This window comes from Hordeum vulgare, chromosome 3H (assembly GCF_904849725.1).
Source record: "Hordeum vulgare subsp. vulgare chromosome 3H, MorexV3_pseudomolecules_assembly, whole genome shotgun sequence".
Classification (NCBI taxonomy): Eukaryota; Viridiplantae; Streptophyta; class Magnoliopsida; order Poales; family Poaceae; genus Hordeum; species Hordeum vulgare.
In genome coordinates this window covers 507284597-507308471 of record NC_058520.1, presented here as the reverse complement: position 1 = coordinate 507308471, position 23875 = coordinate 507284597, and the positions used below count along the sequence as shown (strand labels likewise).

Below are 23875 nucleotides of genomic sequence, written 5' to 3'. Positions count from 1 at the left end.
GAACTTATGTGTGCAAATTTCCGGTGTAGATGATGACTTCTTGTTGTATTCCCAGTGAAGGCTATGCATTGGCGGTATGCAGCAGTTGAAGCCCAGTTCACGAAGGCGTTTGCGAGACATCCTAGGAATCTACAGTAAGGGGGAGTGAAGGCAGCCAAAAAGAAGTTGGGCAAGATGTTGCTTGAACTCGATAAGGCGCACTCTGAATTGTAATTTCCATTACCTTGAAAACATATGTAATAATCAAATGGAAAAGTAGCATTTTTTATGTTTAACCGAAACAAATATATGGGCCATTGGATTCGAGTAGACTTGAATAAACTTTTGCATCATTGTAAAAAAATTAGCTTGACACTGGATGCAATTTTTTGTTGGATAGAAACAAATCTCATCTTGCGCGGAAGCAATTGTTTTATAAGACAGAAACACATTGGAAGCAAATACACTGGATGCATTTTTTTGTTAGATAGTAGAAACAAATCACGTTTTGGGTGGAAGCAAAATTTGTATTTGACCGAAACACATTGGAAGCAAATATGTTGGATGCAATTTTTGTTAGATAGAAACAAATCTTATTTTGGGTGGAAGCAAAAAAATTATTCGGACAGAAACATATTTGAATCAAATATTATTTTCGACATAAACTCAATAATAATACTATGAAAGCATGGTTTATTTTCCAACGGAGAAGCAATAATGGAAGGACAATTTTATTTTTCAAGATATTAGTTGCTGCCAAAAAAATTTAATGCTGGCCTATTAATGAGCGAACCCAACAAATCTCGTGGGTTACTGACCATCTGATCGGATGACTTACCTGCATCTGATCGGACGGTCTTCTACTAGTCTGATATAGGTAGCAAACATATGTAATATGATGCCTAGCGGTGCCCAGTACAAACAAACCTGTGGCAAATCCTCAAATTCCCCAGCCCAGGAAGGCCCACGATCGAACTCGATAGGGATCCAAACGCGCCCTAAATTCCTGTCCCCTGTTCTACCACCAAGCCCTACAGCTGCCGCCGTGCCGTCCCTTAGCGGCGTCACCGCCGGCGCCTCAATCCCACCCCTCATGCCCCTCGCCCCCACCCACCACGGCCTCTCACGCGCGCTGCCGCCATCGCCGCTCCCGTTCTTCCTCGTCGGGACATCGCGTTCCTGCCGTCTCCACCCCGTCCGCAGTTGAGTTTTGAGGTATGAGTATTTTTTCCCCATCCAGCGATTAGTTAAGTCCCACTGACCTTCACAAGTTCTGGCCGTGCAGGTGCGCACCCGGCAGAACTTCTAGATTCGCCCCCTCGGCGGCGCCCGACATGTCGACGCCCTCCGACGGAGCCGCCCCCGCTGCCTCTACGTACTACGACGTCTTCGGTCCCGACGTACGTGCTTTATTGCCGCCCTTTTCTCTTCACTGTTTCAGAGAGGCAGAACCATGGAAGTTTATAACCACCTGGAGCTGTGTTAGTCTGCTGCTAGGAAACCCCAAAATAAGTTTTGGAGTTTTAGTTTGTTGGAATAGAGGGTCGTGTCATTGCAACATTACACTTATCATTTAATTTTATGGTGACTCATGGTGAAGATGGCATTTGTGGGTGACTTTTGCTAGTGGAGCTGAGCCAAAATATGTATGAGGCCTCACTCCATATTCTGGGAGAGATTTTTTAAAGGGTTGAAATGTGGTTACCTATAGGTATATGGTACAAATGCGACAGAGATATTGGATTTTTCCACTGAACTTCTGTGAGGCAAAAACCTAGACTAATTCCTTGTTGGGCAGAAGAGTGTTTCTTCCATCAAATAAAAGGAAGTCGCCCCACCTAGAATTCGATGAATACGTCGTTTATTTTGTTATCAGAGTTTTCTCTGAACACTAGAAACCTTCTATGTTTTCTCTGTGATCAACTTTTTGAATTACGTCTACATGGTATAAATGGACTATTAGGTGAAGAAGCATGTAAGTATTGGTTATATTCAACAATTTTATCACAGATGTGTGTCTAGTTGGACATGTGGATATTTGCTTATTTGTTAGTTGGTCAGAGTACTCTCGTGCTGCTTACTTTACTGATTAATACATTTGCTACTCGAAGCTATGCCTTATTTCTTACAGAACTAATTCTTGTCTCTTTCTTTTTTCTGCATTCTATCCAGGCTAAACCTGATGTTATTTTTAAGGAGGCCACGTCAGATTCCACATTGAATTTGCAGGTCCTTCCATAGCAAAAACACGATGCAAATTGACCACTGACTTTTCTTTCTTTGTTTTAACACACCATTTGGTTGTAACACAGGATGTCCAGGGGCTAGTAACTTGGGTTATTGGTGAAGGCATGCCGCCTTCATGGGTGTTTGTTAAAGTAAATCATGTTCCCTTTCCCTTCTTACTTTGTGGAGAACATGATTTTCTTTTTTTCCCCACTGTTTTAGTCATTATCAATGAAGAATAACCAAGTTTTTCTGTTCCATAATTTTCATAACTGCACTTTGGACTGAGAACAACCTGTTTTGTATTCCCTCTGTCAACTAATATAAGATCGTTTAGATCACTACAGTGACCTAAACGCTCTTATATTAGTCGACAGAGGGAGTAATTACAAAAGTATTCCCTCTGTAAACAAATGTAAGACGTTTTAGGTCACTAGGTCACATTTTAGGTCGACCTGGTGACCTAAAACGTCTTACATTTGTTTACAGAGGGAGTATCTCAAAAACATTTGCAGCATTTTTTAACCTAGTGAAAATCATAGAATAATAATTACTGGCAACTCGTGATGACAATAAGTGAATTATAGATGCCGATTTGCAGTAAGCATCGATATGTACACGTAATGTGACTTCCGTGAGTTCTATTTGCTGCTTTAGAATCCCTACCTGTGCTTAGCTCTAAAACTATGTTTTCTTTGGTGTTCAGAACAAGCCTCTTATCACAAAAGTTGTCCTTCTCTATGTTCCTGGCCTCGATGCAGCTTTATACATGTCTCAGTCACGCCTCCTTTCTTCTTTGAAAGAATTGTGTGGCAATCCAAAACCTGTTCTAGCTTCAAGGTTTGTGCTTTAAACAGAAGACTTTGAATTTGTTGTCCACAGTTTTTTGTATTCTGGTGTATTATCAGTATAATAGCGACACTGTTCTCATATCAATTCACTACACTCATTATGGCCAACTTAATTTTCTTTTGGCAGCTGTATACCAGATGAAAGGCATACCATTGACGCACTCCTGACATGCAGAGTAAAGCGAAAGCGGCAGTCACAAACATCAAACCAGTCAAATGAATCTGATGGAGGTATGAGATCATGACTCCTAAAAATTGTGTCTATTGCACCTTTTCGGCCCCGCACTATGTGATTTGGTCTGCTATTATGGGAGTAGTCACTAGGCACTGAAAAGATCTCATGTTCGATTTATGGTGAAGATTCTAGTTTGGAAGATCACATCATTTGACTATTCCCATCCTTTTTGATGGCGTTTATTTCCTAGAAAAATGCCATTCTAACTTGTAATATGAACAGTTGTTACATGTTCATCAATACACTTTTTTACTGTCGTCTACTTGTGCATTTCCCAGTCATATTCCTTATTAACTGAATTTTTAGGCAAGTTAGGTAACAGGACCAGGGGTCCTAGAACTTGCACCGAATGTGATGGTTGAGTCCTAAAAGTTGAAAAATGACCCTACCCGCTCCCAGAACTTGCAGGCAATGTGCAAACCCAGTCCAAACTCACCACCGGCCAATAGCAACGCGCCAACTGGACAGGGCGGGCCAGCTCGTGACACTTTGCATGTAGCTCCCTCCGGTTCTGCCTAATTATTCAGCCACCGTCAACAGGGGGGAAACACCTGAATGTGTCTACAGTTTTTCCCAACAATGAATCACACACTGCATCAACAGAGTTAAGAATTCAGTTAAAAATTCAGTTTTTTAATACTGCAAACAGCAGCAGCATATGTACTACTAATGCTCAGACTAAACTAAACATTCAGTTAATAATTCAGTTAAGACTTCTGTTAAAAATTCATTTCAAAATTCAGTTAAGATTTCAGTTAAGACTAAACTAACATGTGCTTCCACATTTCTGTTCACGTGTTCTCTAACCCAAAAGTCTTAGGGGTAGATGCCTTGCCTGCAGGACTGAGAGAAAGAAGTGGCGTTGCTTTTAGCAGTACCAGTTTACAGGCAGGTCTTGGCTAGTTCAGTTTGTGTAGGGCATCAACCGACCCATATGCTAAAACCACCATCAACCCAGCCACCCAGCTCACCCCGACCACAACATATACCACTGCAGAACAGAAAACAAACTACGTACTGTGGCATTCAGACCAGGATTAACAATTCCACCGATTGACTATCCTTGTGCATGTATTCGTACCTTGAATCAGAAGAGAAATCTGAATGCTTTACATAATCCACTTTATTCTTTCCGCTTTTGGCACTCTTTGATGGAAACATTGTCGCTGCTGTATGACAGCAACAGATGAAGAGATTTAAGCACAGGCATGCTTTGTAGTATGCTGAGCCTTGCGAGCAGAGAAACAACATTTAGATGCCTGGTCTATGTATCGCGTGATCTATTTGCCGCGTCTGTGGCGAACAAGCTCCAGAACCATGATCAGGTTTAAATCCTGCTTTCTGTAGCGCCCTAAATGCACACAGTGCAGAATCTGTATCCCCATTCATGCCATACCTGCAACCACTGAATTCCATATAACCAAATCTTTCTTTGGAATGAGCTCAAATACAGTTGCTGCCTCCCTTAGGAATCCTTGTCTACTGTAGAAGTCAATAAATGCGCTCCCTAGAAACTTGCTCTGGTCAAGTCCATATCTTAAGGAGAAGCCATGGACCTCTTTTCCATGCCTGAACAATTTCAGGCCAGAAAGACTCGGAAGTATACTTGCCATGGTATTGGAATTTGGTTTTAACCCTGAAGCAACCATTTTGATAAACAAACTGATACTCACATGATACATTCTGTTCTGCAAATACCTTGCAATCAATGTACTCCAAGAGACAACATTCTTGAAATCGATAGAACGGAACAGATAATCAGCCATCTCCAGGCAGCCACACTTGCAGTACATATCAACCAGAGCATTGGAAACACAGTTACCATCAGCAACTCCACATCTCACCGCGCATCCATGCAACGCCGTTCCAGCTAGCAATTCTTTCACCCTGCCACATGCTGGGATAACAGTGGCAATGATCACCGAATCAGCCGAGAACCCTTCCGACCTCATCCTATTGAACAAACACATCGTGTCGAGCCAATCTCCTGCATGCACGGCAAATCCGATCATCGCAGTCCATGCAACCACATCCTTCTCTTGCATGCTCTCGAACACACTCCTCGCCTCGCCCAAGCACCCACACTTGGCAAACATGTCGACGAGCGCGCACTGCACAAACACATTGGGCACCGCATCGCCACGGGCAACGCCTTCCTCCACATGCTCTCTGATCGCCCGACCCTGTTCAACCGCTCCGAGCGCGGCACACGCCTTGATGATGGGAGGGTACGTGAAATCATCCGCGGCGACTGAACCATCATCGTCCATTGCCCGGTACGTCTCCGGCGCCTCAGAGAACCGCCCTGCGTCGACGAGGCCATTGATCGCGGTGTTCTACGCGAAGGAGTTCCTCCTGGGCATTCCGTCGAGCACGCGGAGCGCGTGCCGGATCTGCCTGAGCCTAGCATACACTTGCACCAGCTGAGCGGACAGGACCGCGCCGTGGCGGTGGCCGCCGACGAGCACCGCGGCTGCAGCTGCCGGGCCTCGACGAGAGCGGGGCCCGACCGCAGCCGGAGGAGCAGTGACGCGTACGAGACGGGCGAGGCGTCTGCGTGAGAGCCGCGGCGATGTGCGCCGGAAGGGGAAGCGGGAGCCTTCGCTGGCGAGGCAGGAGGAGGAGGAGGGAACCGTGGCCGCGGTTTGAGCCCGTGCCTGACGGCGGAGAGCATCGACGGAAGCTTTCGGCACCGCCCACCGCGCGTGGTCTGAGCTGAGAAGCAAGTTGCTTGAAAAGTTTCAGTCAAGCGTGGAGCATGATAACCTGACGGACTGCCATGTCAGTTTTCATTTCATTTTGAGGTAATAGCACCCCAGATCCTACAACTTGCACAGAATGTGATGGTTTGATCCTGGAACTTGCAAAGTGCACCTATTTCATCCTAGAACTTGCTCCTCTTGTGCAGTTTTAGTCCACAGCGAATCACAGCGCGCCAAGTGGACAGAGTGGGGCAGGGTTGGTGGTTTTGCAAAGTAGCCCTTCCATTTGTCAGTTATTAGGGTATGTTCCGCTCAAGCCAGATCAGGGACAGTCACACAAGGAAACTGATGGTGCCCCACCAAAAAAAAATCTGATGGTGAAATTTTTGAAAGAAGCGAGACACAAGGAATAAGTATATCATTGCAACTTCAGAAAACAGGCTTCACATACCACTCCGGTACATAAAGCAAAGGTCTTGCTCACAAAAAAATGAGTATAGTGCAGCTATGTTCCCCTCGACACAGAAAAACATTTAGCTCAGTAGCTCTTGCTCAAAGCATGCTAACTTCCTTTTAATGAGCACCTATAGATTGTTCCTGTTTGTTCATATGCAAGTCCCACATCATGAGCTTGCAGTCATCACTAACGGACCCAAATAGGTTCCATCTTTTTCAGTAAGGATGCTTGCACAAAGAAAAGATCTTCCCAGTATGGTAAAAGTTGAGCTTAGAACAAACTCTAGTACTGCAGCTATACTCCACTCAGACACAGAAAAACATTTAGCTGAGCAAAAAAGTGAGCATAGAACAAACTGTAGTACTGCAGCTATGTTCCCGTCAACACAGAAAAAACATTTAGCTCAACAACTATCAATTAAAGCATGCTTACTTCCTTTTGGTGCGCAACTATAGATTGTTCTGGTTTGTTTGTACGCAAGTACCACATCATGAACTTGCAGTCATCGCCAACAGATCCAAATAGGTTTTCATCCTTAAGGTGCCAAGCAACATCTTCAACGACATCCTCATGAGCCTGCATAAACATAAAATTTAACTAGATATTTAACATTGCAAGCCATGCCTACATACTCATGATTGTGAAGATCATCATATCCAAAAATAAACATACATACACTCTTATGTCGCATGTGTAAAACAGAACCATGCAATTACGATTTTGGATTTTGAACAAGCAAGAGAAGCACAGAAGTAATGGATAGCTTAAGAAATCGTGATTGTGAAGATCATCAATCATCATATCCAAAAAATGTGGATCCAGGCATAACAGTTACACAAGTCACGTTTCCACTGTGGGCCATCTTCACAGATGTATGTTTTTACTGACAAAAGAAGGTGTTGTCAAAAATAATATGACTAATAAGGATGGGGAGCTACGATGCTCCGGCTGGAGAATGGCTGATGGAAGTCAGTCATACTTCTATGCTATTGTTAAGTTAGTTTGGTCTGTTTCTCAGTGTTCAGCTGATGCTGGTCTTTGTAATGAGCAAGTACTTTGTAATGATGGTTTCTGAACATGTCGTTTTAGTTTAAGCTGTTGTAGTAGTTTTTTTGTAAGCTCAGTCCTTGACTGTAAGGCTTGTGATCGGAGGCTGATCTGGGGCGAAGAAAATCATTTTATTTGGAAATAAGTAGGGACTATAGCAATTTTAACATGCGAGCCAAATGATGCAAGACTCACCACCTACTTGCTTAAAAAAAGGAAAAAGGTCTCCAGCCTCTGCATTAATTTTTTAAAAGGCATGTACTCAACTCAGTAAGTCTTTTCAAATAGTAGAAAATTGTGTTTTCACTATCCAGCTAAAACAATATTTTTCCTAGTATGAAACCACTGCAAACAACAAATAAATTTATTCAAGTCCAATCTTCATATTAAAGCACCAACAGAAGTGATGAATTGTAGTGGCAACCAAGCTGATGGCATTCTATTTTAATTGCTTAATAAGAACTATCAACTATGAGCCTTTTGTTGAGATCATGCGTTCTCATGTTATCGCGGCGGTTGATTAATCTGAAGTCAGGAGAGACCACTTCTTTGATTCCAAATGAATTGTGACCTGATGAGTAATAACAGGAAGAGCACAACTCTTGCCCGACACAAATTGCTATTTTATAAATAAAATCAGAGAAACATTATTTTCAATATGCCTGAAAAGTGAAGAAAAATGACATACAATACGTTTCTGGTGCAAGATTAATGTGCCCAGCCTGGTTATCCTCCATATACGGAATAACCAAGTATATCAAGGGAAGTTTCAATATATTACGTTTGCAGACAGTAGACAAAACAGTGAATGAAGTGGTGACTTCGACTAAATTTGCTCATCCATTCGGGGAGATTAAGTTGCATTTCATCATATTATCCTTTCACATATAGTGGTGTGGGTATGGAAAACGAAGGACGACATAATTCATGGTTGATTTCTTGGCAATGTTCTGACTTATGAGTTATGAGTTGAGTGCTTCGGGTATCCACAGGTCTTATGAAGCCTGAAGTGTTAATTTTGAGTAATTTGTAATGATGGTTTTTGAAACTGTCATTTTAGTGTCAGCCGCTGTAGTAGTTTTTGCGTAAGCTAGGTCCTAAACTATAAGACTTGTGGTTGGGGGTGATCTAGGGCCAAGAAGCTCATTTTATTCGAAAGCAAAAAGAAGTACGACTGTAGCAATATTAGCATGCTAGGCAAATGACGCAATGCTCACCAGCTACTTGCAAAAAAAAAGGAAAAAGGTCTCCAACCTCTGCATTATTATTTTTTAAAGCAGGTACTCAACTCACCAAGTCTTTCCAAATAATAAAAACTATGTTTTCACCATCCATACCCTAATAACTGACAAATGGAAGGGCTACTTTGCAAAACCACCAACCCTGCCCCACTCTGTCCACTTGGCGCCCTGTGATTCGCTGTGGACTAAAACTGCACAAGAGGAGCAAGTTCTAGGATCAAATAGGTTCACTTTGCAAGTTTTAGGATCAAACCATCACATTGTGTGCAAGTTGTAGGATCTGGGGTGCTATTACCTCTTTCATTTTCATGTCCGCCCAAACCATTATGGCTTGATCTTCGTGGCCATGCTTTCCCAAAGAAGAAGCCAATGTGTTATATGTAGCAGTATCTCGCTCTGTCATCAGTTGAAAAATATCTTTGCCCTTTTCTAGGCAACAGCATTTGCAGTACAGCTGAAAAATGTCTTTGCCCTGCCGACGGTGGCTGAATAATTAGGCAGAACCGGAGGGAGCTACATGCAAAGTGTCACGAGCTGGCCCGCCCTGTCCAGTTGGCACGTTGCTATTGGCCGGTGGTGAGTTTGGACTGGGTTTGCACATTGCCTGCAAGTTCTGGGAGTGGGTAGGGTCATTTTTCAACTTTTAGGACTCAACCATCACATTCGGTGCAAGTTCTAGGACCCCTGGTGCTATTACCTCTATTTTAATTGTCACATGGCAGCTAGCATAATCTAAAGTCATGTCACATCAGAAGTTTCTCACCGGGCTGGAGTTGACAGTTTAGCCAACTGGATATATTTCTTGCTGAGTATCTATCATTTATTTCCCTAAGCTCGGTTCTTCTATTTATTTGTTGTTTATGTTCATTTAGTCATTTACTAAAAGCAGTGTATTGGTTCCTTCTCTGTGACAAGTGGGCACTACTAATTCCTGAACCAAATCAATTTTGTAATATATTTTGGGCGATTTGTTAACCTTTTTTTTTTGTTTCAGGTAAATTATCGAGTCTGGCAGACCTAAAAGATATACCATTTTCTGTTAAATATTACACACTTTCTAAAAAGGACTTGGAAGATAATGGCTACCCACTCAGTTTACCAGGTTAGTTTTTATTTATTTATTGACTCTGCCTTCCAATTTTATGCCCTGACGTTAAAATGGGTGTTTGTTCTTTTCTGCCAAAATTTTCAGGTTTTGTCCCTACGGTTGCAGCTCCTTCAGGCTCTTCCCCATACGAAATCCTCGGACTTGATTGTGAGATGGTGATAAGATTTTCTGATTCTTGAATTTTAAAATACTGCTGTACATTTTGAAGCCCTTATTTGATTTGTTCATCCAAGAAAAAAATTTGAAATATTAGGTTTATCTAGTTGATAGGTTCATAGGTACACTTATGCCACTTTTTAATTCTTATTCTGATATTCATTAAAAATATATTTCATGTACTTTATAATTTTTTCACTTTTCAGTGTGTGACAGCAGCTGGATTTGAACTTACGAGAGTAACATTAGTCGATATTAAAGGAGAGGTATGTGTAATTCCCTCCCCAAAGCTTGGTTAGAGCATTCTAAGAAAAATCGTCCCTATCACAATAATCCTGGACTCAGATTTCTGTCTTCTTTTTATCAAAGTGATCTTAATAATTTGACAAAAAACATATTTCTTCTCTATAATATGTGCTGGCATGAACCATTATTTTTCTTCACACTTCAGTGCCCATACTATTTTTTTTGTAATCTCTTCAGGTGATACTGGATAAACTAGTCAAGCCTACCAATCCAATCACTGATTACAATACAAGGTATATGATGCCTTCACTTTCCTTTCTTGTAGGGCTAGCTAGCCTGAACCGGAACTATGCTATATTTTTCAGCCAGTTTTCCTCAGCGTATTTAGGTTATAATAACTTGGTTGTGATTGATGAGGATGCTAGGATTTGGTGCTTCTATTCGAAGCACATGTATATTAGTAATATTATTATCAATATCTTTTTTAATTGAAATTCCACTTTCCTAGTTTATGCCTTTATATTCCTGTACATGATTCTGTTCATAATATTCTTAGGTGCTGAATGATAGCTTTGAGTATAATTATTCTTAATAGTGCAGGTTTAGTGGAATCACTGCTGAGATGCTATCCGATGTGACAACAACCCTCCAGGAGATTCAGGTCAGCTGTTTCTAATTTTCGCATGATCTTTTAGTTTTTGTCACCATTTCATCCTACTTTAGCTGATACCATTTTGTCTCTTTTCAGGAAGAGTTTGTTGGGCTTGTGTACAAAGAAACTATTCTTGTTGGGCATTCTTTGGAAAATGACCTTTTGGCATTACGGATATCTCATGACTTGGTCATTGATACTGCAGTTTTGTACAAATATAATCGTGGCCCACGCTGCAAAATTGCTTTACGTGTCCTGGCAAACAAATATCTTAGCCGGGTGATCCAGAACACTGGGTCTGGGCATGACAGTGTGGAAGATGCAAGAGCTGCTCTGGATCTTGCCTTTTTGAAAATCAAATATGGTAAATCATACTTTTCAGTACTGTTTTTATTGCTTTTCCGGTTAGGCATGGATAGGTTATTACAAGCACATGGTTTTTGGTATTCGATTTGTCTGATTTGTTGCCTTTCTGTGGTAATGTTTATCATCTTATTTTCCAGGTCCTGATTTTGGCTCTCCACCATCGTTTTCACGGAGAAAGTTGGCTTCCATTCTGCATGAATGTGGGAAAAGGAGTTCACTCATTGATGAAGTGTTTGTTCTTGACCGCTATTCAGATGCTTCCAGCAATTCAATTGCAGTTTTCTCAGATGATAATGCCCTCTCCAGATCAATGAAAGAGGTTAATAGTTAATACTATTGTTTCTTTGTTAGCGGTAGCATTGCTTTCAGTAATTTTTTACAAGTTCTCATTAGTTGCTAAAATATACTGCAGGTAAAGAATGACAAAATCAGCTTTGTCTGGACCCAGTTTTCAGGATTGATCTCTTATCTACGTAAAAGAGCCGAAGATCCTGTAAAATTGAAATCTTGTGTTGCAGAGGCTATTGCATTGAAAACATGTGATAGAAAAACTGCCCGGAAAAGAGCAAAACAAATTTGTCCAGAGCTGAAGGGAATTTTGAGTGAATTGGACAAGAAAATTAGAAAACTACATGATACACTGCCTGAAAATGCAATGTTCATTATATGTACCGGTCATGGGGATACTCCTTTGGTACAAAGGTAAATTTATATTCAGAAAAGGCATTTCTTGTATTCCATTCTAGTTTGAGTTTGTCCTTCAGCTGGCTTATAGGCTATTACTTGAGTTGGAAAACTGCTGTGCCATGTTACCTAGTACTACCTTTACTTATCGTGGTATGGCATGCAGATTAAAGAAAATGCTCAACCACGGAGAAAAAACAGTCGATAGCCGGGAAAATATTGTCCATGCATTGGAAGATTTACAGGCCCAAGCAGAAGTTGCTCTATGCTTCTGTTGTGTCAAGCATTAGCTGTAAGCGACTTGACCTTTTCCCCCGCATGTTCCGGAGATAGAACTCGATGCACCATTCTGAGCTTGCACTGTTAACAACCATTTTTCAAGATTGATGTAACTTACAAACACACCCTTCAGTAGTTGCAGCCTTGCTGGAAGGATGGATTCAGGTGTGCATCCTGACTGACACTGTCACTTTTGAAGATTGATGATGTACCTGCAAACGGCTTCTTTAATTTTATGAAGGATGGAGTTATGCATGGATTTGATCCTAACCGACTGACATGAAAACTTGAGGCTAATCCAGGGATTTAGCTTTGAAGCACGGCTTCGAAGGCGGGGGCATGCCTTACGATTTTTTTGGTGGGCTGGGATGATAAGTTGTACTGTAGAGTTTTTTGGTTGGCTGGGATGGGATGATAATTTAGTGGGCCCGGATGGTAATTATTAATTCTAGCAGTTTCGTCCCGCCAAGTTCATAGCATCCGCCGCCTGCAAGGAAGGGCAAGACATTCTCGTAGGCACAAGCACCCGTGCCTTCTTCAGAATAATCTGCGGTAACGTTTATGTAATCAGCCCATTTTGGTTTTTGTGGCACAAGATTCGGGCTAACCATTTTTTATTTAAATGCGGTCTTTTAAGGCTTGATTCGTTAAAAAAAAGGTGGAATGGAGTTGCCTGGTTAAGAGCATCTCCACTCGCCCCCAACAGGCCTCGTAGTGCGTCTTTTTTAGTGTCGATGGTGAAAAATCGTTCCAGCCAAGCCCCCAATTCCTCGTTTATCGCTGATTTGGGTCGAAATGATGACCGGTGAACTCGAGCCGAACCCAGCCTGTCGGTGGTTGTCTAGGGCATCGGCCGAAGTGAAAAGGCTCGTGTTGTCGGCGATAGATGGGCCTATTCCTGTCGCTTTTTCCACCTTCCCTCCATTTTCCTCATTGCTTCCCCTTCTCCCTGGTCGCTCCCGTCATTCTCTTCCTGCTCCCTTCATTCGGCTGTCATGCCATCGAAGAGGTATTCTGCCCCTTGCCTCGCTGCTGCTGTCGATTCCACCCAGCCAAAGTTGAGGATGTCGATGTAAGACCGCCGGCGTGTCGAACATCGTGTGGAATACGAATGTCCAGCGTCGGGAGGCGATCACAACCGACCGGCGGAACAGTCTCATCGCCAAGAAGGCTAGCGACGCGACGGCGACGGCCGAGCACGGACAGGGTGCCTTGCACGGAGATGATGAATCAGCCTGACCACTACCCGCAGGTCGCGTGGGGGAGCGAGCGTCGCGTCGTCGGCCAACTTCTCTCTGTCGTTGCCGCCCTCCTAGGGGTACGCACCCTCGTGTGGCTACTCTGACAGCGACACACATGGCGGTTTCAACCCCAACATCACCTTCCCGCATGGCGCGCCGCAGCGTTCCTCCCCCTCCGGTTTCAACCCCGACCAGTTACTCCCTCCCATGCGTTCAACGTTGGTCTCAACACCAAGTACAACTACTCGCCGCTGGCGTACTCATCAGCCCCGCCCGCGCCGGGTTGCCCTACCCTTTGTACTTGGCTTGGCGCCACAATTTAGCTACACCGACGCCGACATGGACGAGATCATCATGAGCGGCTTCGTCGCCACCGTGTCATGTCTGGGGTTCGACGTGCAAGATGAAAGGATGGACATTGCCGTCGACATGGACGACGAGCTCGACGACGCCGAGGAGGATGAGGATGGGGAGGAACAACGCGCGGAGGCGGATCCAGAACCAGCGCTGAAAGGAGAAAGAAGAAGCGGGCGTCGAAGCCGGGACGGGCGAACCTCACGTAAAGTGGACGTCCAAGGAAGACCGTCAGCACCGACTCGATTACCGGCACGAATCAGAACATCGACATGTACTGGAGGAGAATCAAGACGGCGCTCGACGAACGCAAGCTGGTCGACCCCGACTTCGTCAGCATCCACAAGGACCGCGACGAGAAGGCCATGTCGAACCACTTGTTGGCGATCCATACGGCCTGCAACAAGTGGCATGTGATCGTCGAGGAGGCCGCTGGTCGCCCGAAAAGCGGCACCAACATCGAGGGTCAGGTATGGACATAGTTTGCCGGCCTCAGTTCATTGCGTCGTCGTGTACTTTGCCGACACGTTTTGTCCGCGGCTATGCAGATGGTTAGGATGTTCAACATGTATCACCAAGACAACAAGGACCAAGAGTTCAAGTTCCTTCACGTGTTCTCTAGGATAGAGTCGCGCGAGAAGTGGAGGGACGTTCGGCTCGCTCTCGCCAAGGCCAAGGGGGCCTACTATCCGGACACGCCTTCCCCGGCTGCGGCAGAAGGGCGCCCCGATGGCAACAAAAGAGCCAAGACAACGAGGGGCATGACCCCGTAGTCGAACGGCTGCAATCTTCGATCGAGCAATGTACGCCGACGCCAAGAACAACACCGCCAAGAGGGAGGAGAAATCCGACGTGCAGTGGTTGACGTTGATGACGAAGCAGGACACAAGCTCGACCTTCTGAGAACCAACGTCGTCGCGAAGAAGAGGAACACCGACCTGTCATTCTTGATGGCGGCAGATGGACGAGCAGGTGAAGGCGTGGTACCTCGTGGAGCGCGGCCTCATCTTAAATGAGATGCCCGCGCTGGCGGCGACCACGAGGACAACACCAACGACGACGCCCAGCCTGAGCCCGAGCACAGAAATCACGCCGACACCGAGCCCGACTACGCCGACACCGAGACCGAGCCCGACTACGCCCACGCGCACGCCGACCCCGGCCAGTCCCGCGGCAGAGGAGCCGACCATTTGATTTGTTCCATGTCTATGATTCATTCCTTTTGATCACTGAACTAATGGGCGTGTTTGATCGCCGAATTGTGGCATGCTGATCGTCAACTTGTAGCATGATGATCGCCGAACTGTGGCATGCTGATCGCCAACTTGTGGCATGATGATCGCCGAACTAGCGACATTTTTTTGGCAGCAGGAAAGACGGCTGGAGATGCTCTAACTGGGGGCGCGGTTGGAAATTTGCTCGCCCGAGGGTGGAAAAAGCGTCGGCGCAAACGCCAAAAGGCATCCGTCGGGTGCGCTGGGGGGCCAAACGGCTGGAGATGCTCTAACTAACGAAAATTCGGACGAAAACCGTTACAATATGTCCATAAAAGTGCCACACTATGGACTTGCATCAACAAGGCCACACACACCATAAGAAGAGGACACCGTCGAGATTGAGTGCCATGTCAAGTGAGAACGAAAATACAAGTTACTAGTGGCCAGTTCTTTTGAGGTGATTCGCAGCAATCACGTTTGGAGAATCGGAAATCGCAAAAGAACTCAATTTGCTTCTTCAAAATCATACGAGAATCGGCATGCAAACAAAAATCACCAGAAAACCACGATTCTGGTCGATCCCGCAAAAGGTAACAGTTTGTTTTAGGTCTCTACCCCTATTGGAGCACCGAATTACATGCAAAATGCCACTCCGGCCGAATGACAGCTCACGAGCGAAAACAAATCTGGTTGGCCTTTGTCGCTTGACTCCCCGGGCACCACCCCGATAGGGTTTCCTCGATCCCCAGCCACCTACCCGCGGGAGGAGGAGAGGGCGCCGCCAGCCGGATGCCCCGTCGTGGCACCGTCTGATCCGTCGGCGAGCGGTTCCCTACGACGGACAGGTTGTGTGGCCAACAACCAGGCCACCACCGCGCTTTGGGATGCAGCACGCCTGCGCTGCTGCTGCTTCGTTGTGTGCGGTCAACAGCTAGCCTGTTGTTTTGCTTGTTCGCTGTGTGGGCTGTTGTTTTGCTTGTTCGCTTCGCTGTGAATTTTGTAGATGACAGATCTTCTGTGTGCTACTGTTCCATTCATATATGGATGTTGTATACATTAAAACATTGGCATGGGATGTTGTAGATGGAGAAAGTGAAGCATCTGAAAGCAACTTGAGATAGTGCGGCACATTCCAGTTATATGAAATTTACAACCCGCTTCCATGTTCATATTAGACATGAAACTATGAGAAATATCAGTTCAATCTAAGGGCATTTCTGACATTTCATCATACAACACATACAACAATCACAGACTAGAATCATAGAAAAGAACCGGACAACTGATTATGTGGCCAGACAATTCTGTGTGCTGTTTCCAGAATCACATTATGGAGAATTGTGACGTAAAAAGGACTGGCCCTAGGTGCTACAAATGCTTGGGTTGGCATGTTAGTTTTTTTAACACATCACAGACGCAAGCATTCATATACATGCACATACACTCATCCTTATGAATGCATACACGCACACCATACTTTTATGAGCAATTTCAAGATACTAAGCCGACATATGATCTTGAGATTTACGAAGTCACCATAGGCGCCTTGTCGTCGACGGAAACATTTCCTCCCGTTGAATGCACATCGCCAAAAAATATGAAATAAATTCAGGAATAAATGCGAGCACCAAGATTTGAACCCTCGTGGCTTGGGGATACCATAGTCACTCTAACCATCCAACCGCAAGTTGGTTCGTGTTGGGCTGTTAGTTTGGTGTTGCAATCAGTAGAAAAGCTAAGCCTCTCGGAATAGGCTCACGCCCCGCTTTATATATAAAGCAACAATCAAAGTATACAGTCGAATGATACAAAGTGGAGAGGTAACCCCTTACGGAGCAAATCCTGGGATCTATACGGATAGAATACGCTACCAAATAAGAACAAAGGAAAGACAGAGTACAACGCCACGCCACGCCTAGCACACCCATGCTCCGCGACAATGCCCACATGAGGGAGAACGGCGCAGAGCATCGCTGCTGCCGAGTATGGAATGGACAAGGGTCTTCACCCGGAGCCTGGATACAGAGAGGAGAACCACAATGACGTCTTCAAGAAGAAAATGGCATCCACGGGCATTGCCGTCGTCTGTGCCAAAGTGCGGTGCTTTCGCTCGGTAACTCATCCATGTCACACGGAGATATCCATGACATACATGACACAATCCAACTCCCAGGTCTAGATGCGGGCACCGCCACGAGTGACGTGCCCGAGCCACCTGCCGCTAGACCTCTCGCTGCCCACACCACCAAGAGGAGAAGCCACCATCGCCGCCATGAGCCACGCCGGAGAGCCACTCATGGGGACCACCTCCCTGGGCCGCTACCCCGGCATCCCTGTCCCAGGACCCCATCCGCCATCCACCACACAACACACCAAAACCGACAGGTAGGGTAGAAGGCCGCCCTTCCACACCTAGCCCGACATCAGTCCATCTGGGTCAGCACCTCCATAATACGAGGCGCCTACGCCTGTATCCCCAGCCAGCCTCGATGGACCCGGGGACACGACCCTAGGACTGCCGACGACCGTCGCCCAGCTGAGCTTGCACGACGCAAATCCGAGATCATCGGTGTTGCACGACACGACGAAGAAGCAGAGTCAGGACCACCAACACCATCAACTGCACCCGCCAGGACAACACTCACGGGTACATCCCGACCGAGCCTAAACCTCACCTACCCGGAGAACACTCCGATCCGCCTCGGGCCAACATCCGTCCCACCCGAGCACAAAACCTAGGTCAGCGGAGTCGTCATCGTGTGTGCAGCCGACCAGCCCCGCACGCCACCGGCCCCAACTCAGGAGAAGGGAGGTCACCATGCCGCCACCCCGCACCACCAGCCAGACCACGACCGCCGCGTTACCGGATCTGCACCAGCCCGCCCCGCTAAGGGAGTCTGGGACGAAGGGGTCCTCGGGCCGCTTACCTATTTCAATGGGTCGGAGTCTGGGCCGTTCTATCATCATTATTGGACTCCGAATAAATGAAGTGATGTTGTATTCGAGACGGACTCTTCCAAAGACTTGGCATGTACTCCATGGTCATGTGGTGGTCGGCATGTTCCCTCCTTGATGTAACCGACGTTGTGTAACCCTAGCACCCCTCGTATCTATGTAAACCAGAGGGCTTTAGTTCATAGGACAGATTACGTTCATTACTCCTAAGGTTAGGACCACAACATACGATCTCGAGATAGATCAACTCTGTACTCGATACTAATACGTCTCCAACGTATCTATAATTTTTGATTGTTCCATGCTGATATATTATCATTCTAGAATACTTTTAGGGTATTTATTTACCAATTTATATTATTTTTGAGCACTAACCTATTGATCCACTTCCCAGTGCCAGTTGCTATTTTCTGCATGTTTTTCACTTTTCAGGTTTTCCATACCAAACGAATTGCAATTGCCTTGAAATTTTTTGGTGAATGTTTCTGTACGAAACAAAGACCAATGAGCATTGGACGAAGCGTGGAGGCCTCACAAGGGCCCCACAAGCCAACAGGGCGCGACCTTGGTGGGGCACCCTGATGGCTTGTGGCTCCCTCGTGGCCCTCCTCACTCCGTTCTTTGGCTTATAAATTCTCATCTACCCTAAAAACATCAAAGGAAGTTGATACATATCCAACGTATCTATATATTTTTATTGTTCCATGCTGTTATATTATCATTCTTGGATGTTTTACAATCATTTTATATCATTTTTTGGTACTAACCTATTGACATAGTGCCGAGTGCCAGTTGTCGTTTTCTGCATGTTTTTTACATCGCAGGAAATCAATACCAAACGGAGTCCAAACGCAGTGAAACTTTTTGTGGATTTTTTTGGGCCAGAAGACATCCAGTGGGCCAGGAACGCACCTCAAGGGAGCTCCGATGGGAGCACAACCCACCAGGGCACGCCCCGGGGGCCAGATGCGCCCCGATGGGTTGTGCCCTCCTCGTTGGCCTCCCGCACCGCCTCTTTGCTCTATAAATACCCAAATATTCCAGAAACCCTAAGAAGGGGGGCGGAAAATCAATTCCAGCCGCCGTAGAGTCAAGAAACACCAGATCCAATATAGACACCATCACGGAGGGATTCATCATGTCCATTGGTGCCTCTTCGATGATGCGTGAGTAGTTCTTTGTAGACCTAAGGGTCCGTAGTTAGTAGCTAGATGGCTTCCTCTTTCTGCGGAGATCCATATGATGTAAGTATTTTTGCGGTGTGTTTGTTGGGATCCGATGAACTTTGAGTTTATGATCAGATCTATGTTTTTATCCATGAAAGTTATTTGATCCTTCTTTGATCTCTTATATGCGTGATTGATTATAGCCTCGTATTTTTCTCCGATATTTGGGTCTTGTTTGGCCAACTTGATCTATTTATCTTGTAATGGGAAGAGGTGCTTTGTGATGGGTTCGATCTTGCGGTGCTTGATCCCAGTGTCAGAAAGGGAAACAACATGTATGTATCGTTGCTATTAAGGATAACAAGATGGGGTCTATTTCTACATAAATAGATCTTGTTTACATCATGTCATCATGCTTATTGCATTACTCCGTTTTCCCATGAACTTAATGTTGGGGAACGTTGCATGGGAAACAAAAAAAATCCTACGCACACGAAGACCTATCATGGTGATGTTCATCTACGAGAGGGAGATCGGATCCACATACCCTTGTATATCGCTAAGTGGGAAGCGTTCAGAAACACGGTTGATGTAGTGGTACAACTTCGTGATTCAAATCACCGTCGTCCCACGATCCGTTCCGATCTTGCGCTAAACGGACGGCACCTCCGCGTTCACCACACGTACAGCTCGATGACGATCTCCGCCTTCTTGATCCAGCAAGAGAGACGGGGAAGTAGATGAGTTCTCTGACAGCGTGACGGCGCGCCGGTGATGGTGATGATCTATTCCTGCAAGGTGATACGTCTCCAATGTATATATAATTTTTTATGGTTCCATGCTATTATCTTGTCAAACTTTAGATGTTTTGTATGCATTTTATATCTTTTCTGGGACTAACTTATTAACTCAGTCCCAAGTGCCAGTTCCTATTTTTTCGTGTTTTTGACCTTTTCAGAGGAGAATATCAAACGGAGTCCAAACGGAATAAAACCTCCGAAAAGATTTTTTTCCGGAACAGAAGATACGCTGGAGGCTTGAGAACCAAGGCAAAGGGTCCCGGGGGAGGCCACAAGCCCCCTAGCCGCGGCGTGGGGGCCGCGCCTAGCAGGCTTGTGGGCCCCCCATGGCTCCTTTGCCCTACTTCTTCCGCCTATAAATCCCCGAAAAATCTGAAACCACGGGAGAGAGCCATGAAAATACTTTTCCACCGCCGGAAGCTTCTGTCTCCGCAAGATCCCATCTGGGGCACGTTCTGGTGCCCTGCCGGAGGGGGGATTCGTACACGGAGGTCTTCTTCATCAACACCATTGCCTCTCCGATGATGCGTGAGTAGTTCACCACAGACCTTCGGGTCCATAGCTAGTAGCGAGATGGCTTCTTCTCTCTCTTGGATCTTCAATACAAAGTTCTCCATGATCTTCATGGAGGTCTATCTGATGTAATCCTATTTTGCGGTGTTTTGTCGAGATCCGATGAATTGTGGATTTATGATCAGATTATCTATGAATCTTATTTGATTTTCTTCTGATCTCTTATATGCATGATTTCATATCCTTGTAATTCTCTTTGAGTTGTGGGTTTCGTTTGGCCAACTTGATATATAATTCTTGCAATGGGAGAAGTGCTTGGTTTTGGGTTCATACCGTGCGGTGACCTCACCCAATGACAGAAGGGGTAGCGAGGCACGCATCGTGTTGTTGCCATCAAGGGTAAAAAGATGGGGTTTATATCTATTGCATGAATTTATCCCTCTACATCATGTCATCTTGCTTAAGGCGTTACTCTGTTTGTTATGAACTCATTACACTAGATGCATGCTGGATAGCGGTCGATGTGTGGAGTAATAGTAGTAGATGTAGAAAGTATCGGTCTATTTGTCACGGACGTGATGCCTATATGTATGATCATTGCCTTAGATATCGTCATGACTTTGCGCGGTTCTATCAATTGCTCGACAGTAATTCGTTCACCCACTGTAATACTTGCTATCATGAGAGAAGCCTCTAGTGAACACTATGGCCCCCGGGTCTACTTCACATCATATTTTCAGCCCTAACTTTTACTTTGTTGCACTTTCCACCTTCAGATCTCACCTTGCAATCAATCGTGAAGGGATTGACAACCCCTTTGTAGCGTTGGGTGCAAGTTTGCTATTTTCGCGCAGGTACTTTGGAGACTTGGCTTGATACTTCTACTGGATTGATACCTTGGTTCTCAAACTGAGGGAAATACTTACTGCTACTGTGCTGCATCACCCTTTCCTCTTCAAGGGAAAACCAACGCAAGCTCAAGAGGTAGCAAGAAGAATTTCTGGCGCCGTTGCCGGAGAGCATCAAGTCAAGAATAGTCTTCCTCCAACGTGTCAATTTATGGCAGTGGGGACTGTTCTAAGTGAAGCTTATCCAAGTAACCGTTGCAAACTCATCTCTTGCATATACTTTTTTGCCTCTCGTTTTCCTCTCCCCCACTTCTCAATAACATAAGTTTACAAAAATATTTGCCTTTTTCGTTCGCCCTTTTCTTTCGCTTGCTTTCTGTTCGCTTGTGTGCTTGTCTGCTTGCTGAAGTCACAATGACTGAAAACACCAAACTTTGTGACTTCTCGAATACTAATAATAATGATTTTATTAGTACTCCGATTGCTCCCGCCACTAGTGCGGAATCATATGAATTCAATGCTGCTTTGCTGAATCTTGTTATGAAAGAGCAATTGTCCGGCCTTCCTAGTGAAGATGCCGCATCCCATCTTAATACCTTCATTGAGTTATGCGATATGCAAAAGAAGAAAGATGTGGATAATGATGTGATTAAATTGAAGCTATTTCCGTTCTCATTGCGAGATCGAGCAAAAACTTGGTTTTCATCTTTGCCCCAAAATAGTATTGATTCTTGGAACAAGTGCAAAGATGCTTATATATCCAAGTATTTTCCATTGTCTAAGATTATCTCTATCCGTAATGATATCATGAATTTTAAGCAACTAGATCATGAATATGTTGCACAATCTTGGGAGAGAATGAAATTGATGATTAGAAATTGTCCCGCCCATGGCTTGAGTCTTTGGATGATTATACAAATCTTCTATGTTGGTTTGAATTTTGCTTCTAGAAATATATTGGACTTCGCGTCCGGTGGAACTTTCATGGAAATCACATTAGGAGAAGCCACAAAACTCCTAGAAAGTATCATGACAAACTATTCTCAGTGGCACACTGAAAGGTCACCTACTAGTAAAAAAGTGCACGTTATAGAAGAAGTTAACTATTTGAGTGCTAAGATGGATGAGTTAATGAAATTGTTTGCTAGTAAAGGTGCTCCTTTAGATCCAAATGATATGCCCTTGTCTTCCTTGATTGAGAGTAGCAATGAGATCTTGGATGTTAATTTTGTTGGTAGGAATAACTTTGGCAATTCCTACAACAATGCTCATGGAAATTACAATAAATTACCCTCTGATCTAGAGAGTAATATTAAAGAGTTTATCAACTCACAAAAGATTTTCAATGCGTCCATAGAAGAAAAACTGCTCAAAATTGATGATTTGGCTAGGAGCGTTCATAGAATGTCTCTTGATATTGATGCTTTGAAATTGAGATGTGCTCCTCCCAAGATCAATATGGATGAAACTTTGAGAGCTATGTGTATTTCCATGAATGAGAGTAAAGAAAGAACCGCCCAAATTCGTGCTAGACATGAATGGCTTAAAAAGGTGTGTTCTCGTTATGAGAATCACGAAGATCTTTAAGTGCTTGGTGTGACTCCCATTGAATCCTTGTTTTATAATGTCAAACCTAATGAAGATGAGGCTGGATATGAATCCACTTTGGTTGAAAAACGCCCCAATGATTCGGAGTCTATCTATCTTGATGCTAAAAGCATTAAAAGTGGAGTAGAGGATATCAAAACTTTGAGTAGTAATGAATTTAATACTTTGGATTTCAAGGAATTCAATTATGATAGTTGCTCTTTGATTGAATGTATTTCTTTGATGCAATCCATGTTAAACTATCCACACGCTTATAGCCAAAACAAGGCCTTTACCGATCATATCGTCGATGCTATGATGAAATCTCTTGAAGAGAAACTTGAATTGGAAGTTTCTATCCCTAGAAAACTTCATGATGAGTGGGAACCTACTATCAAAATCAAGATCAAAAACTATGAATGCAATGCTTTGTGTGATTTGGGTGCTAGTGTTTCCGCTATTCCAAAGTCTTTATGTGATGTTCTAGGCTTCAATGAGATTGATGAGTGCTCTCTTAATTTGCATCTTGCGGATTCTACTATTAAGAAACCTATGGGAAGGATCAATGATGTTCTTATTATTTCAAACAGGAACTATGTACCCGTAGATTTCATTGTGCTTGATATTGATTGCAATCCGACATGTCCTATCATTCTTGGTAGACCTTTCCTAAGGACTATTGGTGTTGTCATCGATATGAAGGAAGGGAATATTAGATTTAAATTTCCATTAAATAAGGGCATGGAACATTTTCCTAGAAAGAAAATAAGATTGCCTTATGAATCCATGATGAGGGCTACTTATGGTTTGAGTACCAAAGACGACGATACGTGATTCTATCGCCTTATGCCTAGCTAAGGGCGTTAAACAATAGCGTTTGTTGGGAGGCAACCCAATGAATTTATCTTTGCTTTTTGCTTTCTGTTTTGTTGCGTCCACACCATCATAATTCTGTTATGATTGTG

The 23875-nt window shown here is 44.4% G+C and overlaps 1 protein-coding gene across 4 annotated transcripts; it reads left to right on the top strand.

The window, feature by feature from the left end:
• Positions 1–992: 992 nt before the first annotated feature.
• On the top strand, positions 993–12865 carry LOC123444547 (small RNA degrading nuclease 5). 4 transcript variants are annotated; one of them, XM_045121309.1, is made up of 16 exons: positions 993–1194; positions 1265–1379; positions 2152–2208; positions 2292–2357; positions 2912–3045; positions 3184–3287; positions 9733–9840; positions 9931–10001; positions 10209–10268; positions 10486–10541; positions 10849–10909; positions 10997–11264; positions 11404–11585; positions 11679–11968; positions 12117–12242; positions 12366–12865. In XM_045121309.1, the coding sequence occupies exons 2-15, from the start codon at positions 1314–1316 to the stop codon at positions 12238–12240; spliced, it is 1647 nt and encodes a 548-aa protein (XP_044977244.1). In that variant the 5' UTR covers positions 993–1194; positions 1265–1313; the 3' UTR covers positions 12241–12242; positions 12366–12865. The 4 variants fall into 4 exon arrangements, with proteins under 4 accessions (XP_044977244.1, XP_044977243.1, XP_044977241.1 ...); XM_045121308.1 differs by having other exon boundaries at positions 12363–12865; XM_045121306.1 differs by having other exon boundaries at positions 12117–12865.
• Positions 12866–23875: the final 11010 nt, after the last annotated feature.